General features: G+C 70.5%; 2 protein-coding genes across 3 annotated transcripts in view; one reads left to right on the top strand and one right to left on the bottom strand.

Moving 5' to 3' along the window:
• Positions 1 to 3625, top strand: part of MPND (MPN domain containing) — a 4858-nt gene extending 1233 nt beyond the window's left edge. Inside the window, exons 2-13 of the mRNA XM_026035164.1 lie at positions 386 to 761; positions 834 to 1064; positions 1523 to 1676; positions 1748 to 1832; positions 1919 to 2015; positions 2189 to 2261; positions 2335 to 2411; positions 2487 to 2652; positions 2721 to 2791; positions 2867 to 2956; positions 3344 to 3436; positions 3511 to 3625. Coding sequence (XP_025890949.1) covers positions 386 to 761; positions 834 to 1064; positions 1523 to 1676; positions 1748 to 1832; positions 1919 to 2015; positions 2189 to 2261; positions 2335 to 2411; positions 2487 to 2652; positions 2721 to 2791; positions 2867 to 2956; positions 3344 to 3436; positions 3511 to 3597 — 1600 coding nt within the window. The 3' untranslated portion in view covers positions 3598 to 3625. The remainder of the gene's footprint in view (positions 1 to 385; positions 762 to 833; positions 1065 to 1522; positions 1677 to 1747; positions 1833 to 1918; positions 2016 to 2188; positions 2262 to 2334; positions 2412 to 2486; positions 2653 to 2720; positions 2792 to 2866; positions 2957 to 3343; positions 3437 to 3510) is intronic.
• A 1014-nt stretch (positions 3626 to 4639) lies between these two features.
• The window catches only part of SH3GL1 (SH3 domain containing GRB2 like 1, endophilin A2), a 17772-nt gene continuing 17087 nt past the window's right edge, over positions 4640 to 5324 (bottom strand). For both annotated transcript variants that reach the window (XM_026035277.1, XM_026035278.1), the window contains one exon: positions 4640 to 5147. In XM_026035277.1, coding sequence (XP_025891062.1) covers positions 4951 to 5147 — 197 coding nt within the window. In that variant the 3' untranslated portion in view covers positions 4640 to 4950. The remainder of the gene's footprint in view (positions 5148 to 5324) is intronic.

Here is a 5324-nt window from a genome sequence, read left to right as displayed (position 1 = left end):
TGCCCCGTGCACGCCCCCCACCCCGTGCACTCACCCACCCTGGGTGGCGGGGCCTGGGGGCGGCTCCCCCCTSTCCGTGTCCCCATGCGCCTCCCCGCCGCGTCCCCGGTGTCCTCGTGTCCCTCGGGCCCCATGTCCCCATGGTCTCTGTTGTCCCCGTGTCCCCAGCCTCTCTGTCCCCGTGTCCCYGTGTCTCCCTGTCCTCGCTTCCTCCCATCGCTTTGTCCTCACGTCCTCCCAGCCCTGCGTGTCCCTGGCCCTGTGTCCCCATGTCCCTCTGTCGCCCTGTGCCGCCCTGTCCCCCCATTCCTACGTCCCTTCTCCCCAGCTCTCCCTGCACCCTCATTCCTCCCTGTCCCCTTGTCCGCCTGTCCGTGTGTCCTAGTGTCCCCTTAGCCCTGTTCCTGCACCATCCTGTGTCCCGTGCCCCCCATCCCCATGTCCCCTGTCCCTGCGATGTGAGGCAGGGTGGCACCGGCAGGGTGGGGGCCCAGGCGTCCTGCCCGCGGCCGCCCCCATGGCTCCGTGTCACAGCGCTGGCCGCCGGCTCCCCCGGCGCGGACGAGTGCCCGGAGGAGGACGAGGACGAGCTGGAGCCGGGGCTGGACGAGGCGGAGGCCGACGCGGAGGCCGGCGGCGCCGCCAGGGCGGCGGGGGCGGCGCGGGGGGCCGTGCTCACCCGCCGCGCCATCACCCTGCGCGTGCTGCTCCGCGACGGCCTCCTGGAGCCGGCGCGCGGCGTCCTCTCCATCTACTACCTGGTGAGAGCGGCGGCAGCGGCGGCCGYCCGCGCGCCCGCCCCGGCCCGGCCCGCTCAGCCGCCGCCTCCCCAGGGCAAGAAGTTCGTGGGGGACCTGGGGGCGGACGGGACCATCACGTGGCAGGAGACGGGGCAGGTTTTCAACTCGCCCAGCGCCTGGGCCACCCACTGCAAGCGCCTCGTGAACCCGGCCAAGAAGTCGGGCTGCGGCTGGGCCTCCGTGCGCTACAAGGGCCAGAAGCTGGACCAGTACAAGGCGGCCTGGCTGCGGCAGCACCAGCCCAACGCGCCCGCCGCCGACGAGGTGGGTGCCCCCYGGCGGCGCCGGTGCCGCTGTGTGCGGCAATGGGTGCAGCGAGGGTGCTGCGATGCACAGCAGTGCAGTGCTGGGCACTGCGGCATGCAGCTGGGTGCAGCAATGGGGCAGCAATGTGTGCAATGGGTGCAGTGAGGGTGCTGTAGTGCATGCAGCGCTGGGCACCGCTGCATGCAGCTGGGTGCAGCAAGGGTGCAGCAATGCATGCAGTGCTGGGTGCTGCTGCATGCAGCTGAGTGCAGCACTGGGTGCAGCAAGGGTGCTGCAATGCGTGTGGTGCTGGATGCTGATGCGTGCAGCTGGGTGCAGCAGTAGGTGCAATGGGTGCAGTGAGGGTGCTGCAATGCGTGCAGCGCTGGGCACTGCTGCATGCAGCTGGGTGCAGCACTGGGTGCAGCGAGGATGCAGCATTGGGTGCATCTGCACCGCATTGCTCCCCAAAGCAGAGCCTGGCCAGCGAGGGTGAGGAGGACGAGCTGCCCGAGGAGGAAGAGGAGGAGGTGGCGCCGAGGGAGGGCCGAGCGCCGGAGCCGCCCAAGAAGCTGGAGGAGAGGAGCAAGAAGCAGCAGGGCAGGAGCCCGGCGGAGCAGCCGGCGGCAGGTGGGTGTCGCGGGCACCCTTGGGTGCTGCGCCGGGCCGGGCCGCGGTGACGGGGCTGCTTGGCTCCGCAGAGCACGGCCCCGCCGCGAAGAAGCCRGAGAACAAGCCCCGCGTCCCCGTGCGCTACTGCACCCTGGGCACCCGCGACGCGGCCAGGTAGGGGCGCGACGGGGCCTGTCCTGCGGTGCCACCGCCGGGGGCCTGGGTGGCCGGTGGCACTCGGGGCTCCGGGTGTCTTGCAGGAACCCGCAGACCCTGGTGGAGGTGACGTCCTTCGCGGCCATCAACAAGTTCCAGCCCTTCAACGTGGCCATCTCCAGCAACGTCCTGCTGCTCCTGGTGGGATTCTCGGGTGGCTGGTTGGYGGTTGTGCACAGGGGGGCGCAGCGGGGTGGCAGCGCCAGGTGGCTCCTCGYGGCAGCGGGGACCCCACGAGGGACACGTTTTGGAGCGGGGGGCACCGGGGATGGGATTTGGGTGCGCAGATCCATCGATGCCGCTCTCTCCCGCAGGATTTCCACAGCCACCTGACGCGCAGCGAGGTCGTGGGCTACCTGGGCGGCCGCTGGGACACGAGCGCGCAGCGTGGGTGGCACCGCACGGGGACGGGGACGGGGACGGGGACGGGGCCGCGGCGCTCACGCCGCGTGCCCCACAGTGCTCACCGTCCTGCGCGCCTTCCCGTGCCGCACGCGCCTGGGCGACGCCGACGCCGCCGCCGCCGTCGAGGAGGAGGTGACAACACCCCCAAAGCGCCGCCGCGGCGCCGGGGAGGGGACAACGGGGCGAGCCCTGCGTGTCCCCTGCCAGATCTGCCAGAGCCTCTTCCTGCGGGGGCTCTCGCTCGTGGGCTGGTACCACAGCCACCCGTTCGGGCCGGCGCTGCCCTCGCTGCTCGACATCGACGCGCAGATGGGCTACCAGCTGCGGCTGCAGGGCGGCCACGGCTTCCCGCCCTGCCTGGCCCTCATCTGCGGTGAGCGCCGCGCCGCGGGCGCCGCTGCGCGCGGGGCCGCGCCGCCACCGCCCGCTCCCCCCGCGCAGGGCCCTACTACCCCGGCAACCCCGGCGTGGAGTCCCGCATCGCGCCCTTCTGGGTGATGCCGCCCCCCGAGGTGAGCGTGTCCCCCGTGTCCCCCGTGTCCCCCGTGTCCCCACGGCCGTGGCAGCTCCCGCTTGCTGCTCCCCAGCAAAGGCCCAACGACTACGGCATCCCCATGGAGGTGGAGGTGGCCTACGTGCAGGACGGCTTCCTCACCAACGACGTGCTGCAGGAGATGGTGAGCGCCGCTGTCCCCGTGCCCCGGGGCCACCTACCCGCCTGGCCCCACCACAGCCAGGCCGTGTCACCCGTCCCTGTGTCCTACTGGTGATGGGGACACYGGTCACCCCTCGGTCATGTTCTGCTGGTGATGGGGACACTGGCCACCCTACGGTCCCGTCTTCCTGGGGACGTTGGCCACCTTGTAGGTGGTCCCGTCCTCCTGGTGATGGGGACATTGGCCACCCCGTGGTCCTGCCCTCCTGGTGATGGGGACATTGGCCACCCTGCGTCCTGCCCTCCTGGTGATGGGGACACTGGTCACCCCGTGGTCCTGCCCTCGGCCACCACGGGGACGGGGAGGGCGGCGAATTCCCGTCCCCGCAGCCCCCTGTCCCCGGTGCAGACGCTGCTGGTGGAGTTCTACAAGGGCGCCCCGGACCTGGTGAGATTCCAGGAGCTCTGGAGCCAGGACCAGACCTACCTGGACAAACTCAAGGTGCGCGGGAGGTGACACGGGGGCCGCGGGAAGGGCCGCCCGGCGTGGGGGCCGTGACTCGCGCTCCCCCGCAGGGCTCCCTGGCYGCGCGGACCCCCAAGGACCTCGGCTTCGCCCACGTCCTCGAGCAGATCTACGGGCTCCTTAAGCAGAGCGGCTGAGGAACCCGCGTCCCGTGGGAGCGGGCGGCCCGGGCCCGGCGCCGAGCGCCCCGTGGGGACACCCTGGGGACACCGGGACCCGAGCAGCCGCGGGGCAGCGGTACTGGGAGGGTCGTCTRTAAGTTATGGATGGAGCTGATTAAAGGGCAGTTCCCGACCGGCGCTGCGTGAGCGGCTCTGCTGTGCTGGGGACCCCCGTTAACGCCGGAGGGGACAGGGACGGGAGGAGCAAAGACCCCCGTGGGCTCCAGGTACCACCAACCTGCCCCCTTTCGTGCTCTGGAGCCCAGGGTGGCTCCTCCATCCCATGCCCAGCTCGGGGTCCTGCTCATGCTCAGGGAGAGGACGCGGCCTTTAGAAAGAAAAAAACATTTAATACTTTTATTCAGAGATACAAGTCGAGATTTGTGGGTTGTCATTTTTTTTTTCCCCTAAGAACCAGGAGAAACCCTTACAAAAAGATCGAGCAAGCTGGCCCAGCTGAAACACTGATTTCACTCCACCGGAGCGGGAGCTGCAGCTCCCGCGGTGCCATCCTGGCCCTGGCCAGGGAGGGGACGAGGGGGGACAGCGCCGAGGACACGGGTGCCTTGGGCTCCCTGCGGCGCCGGGATCGCGGGGGAGCCCGCTCGTGCGCGGGACGGGACGGGACGGGACGGGATGCACAGCCACATGCACGGTTAAAAACAGTAAAAAGGTTTTGCGTAAATGGAGCCGGGGCCGGCGAGGGAAGGAGGGGGTGCCCGGGCTCCAGAGCCCCGCGGCAGCAGGGCCCCGAGCCGGGCCGGCGGGGACAGCAGCGAGCGGGCACGGAGCGGGAGCAGCTCCYGCAGCTCCGCGGCGCTCGCGCCGGCGGGAAAGGCACGTGGGAGCGTTGGAGCAGACTGGAGCCGCTGCGGCGAGCGGCTCCGCGGGGCCCGGCGCTGCCTTAGTGTTTGACCTGCACGTAGTGTCGCTCGGCGGGGCCGGCGGCGGCCGCGTCCCCTCCCGGGGGGCCCCGGCGTCCGGCCGCGCCGCTCCCCGGAGCCGCCCCGCGCGGCCCGGCCGGAGCCCGGCTCATCCGCATGCCTGGCCCAGAGCAGAGACGGAAAAACGGGACAAGGAGAGACCTGCGGCGCGGCTACAGACCGGGAGGAACCTGGTGGGGCCCGTAAAGTACCTAAGTTCAAGCACCAGAAGGACAAAAATCAAAAAAGAAAAGAACAAAAAAATAAAATAAACCAAATGCACGGGGTCGCGGAGGGCGTTCGACCCTTCTGGCTTGTTCCCTGCTGGCAGGTTCGCCCCGAGCCGCCCCGAGCGGCAGGAGAGCCGTGGAATGGAGGCCGGTGCGGGGCCGCGGGCGACGCCGTCTCACTGAGGTAGCGGAACCAGCACTTCCACGTAGTTGAGCGGGAAGAAGCCCGACTGGCCGTTGATCATGCCCTCGTACCAGTTTTCGTCGATCTGGTTGGTGAGGGTGATGATGTCGCCCTCCTTGAAGCCCAGCTCGCCGTCGTTCTCGGGCTCGAAGTCGTAGAGCGCCTTGCAGCAGGGCTGGTCCAGGGGAGCTGCGGGCAGAGGCCGGCGGCAGCGGTGAGCGGCGGCAGCGGCGCGCGCCGGGCCCCGGCGTCCAGCTCTGCCTCCTGGCTGCAGCCGTCGCCTCCGCTCCCCGCGCGGCTCCGAGCCAGCCCTGCTGGTGCTCGCGCCCACGTGGCGGCCTCCACCGGCCTCTGCCATCCTCCACC

The sequence above is a fragment of the Nothoprocta perdicaria genome, unplaced genomic scaffold, assembly GCF_003342845.1.
Source record: "Nothoprocta perdicaria isolate Ctin4 unplaced genomic scaffold, notPer1 scaffold_157, whole genome shotgun sequence".
NCBI classification, from domain to species: Eukaryota; Metazoa; Chordata; class Aves; order Tinamiformes; family Tinamidae; genus Nothoprocta; species Nothoprocta perdicaria.
Note: the sequence above shows the minus strand (reverse complement) of the source record. Positions and strands in the feature narration are given on the sequence as shown.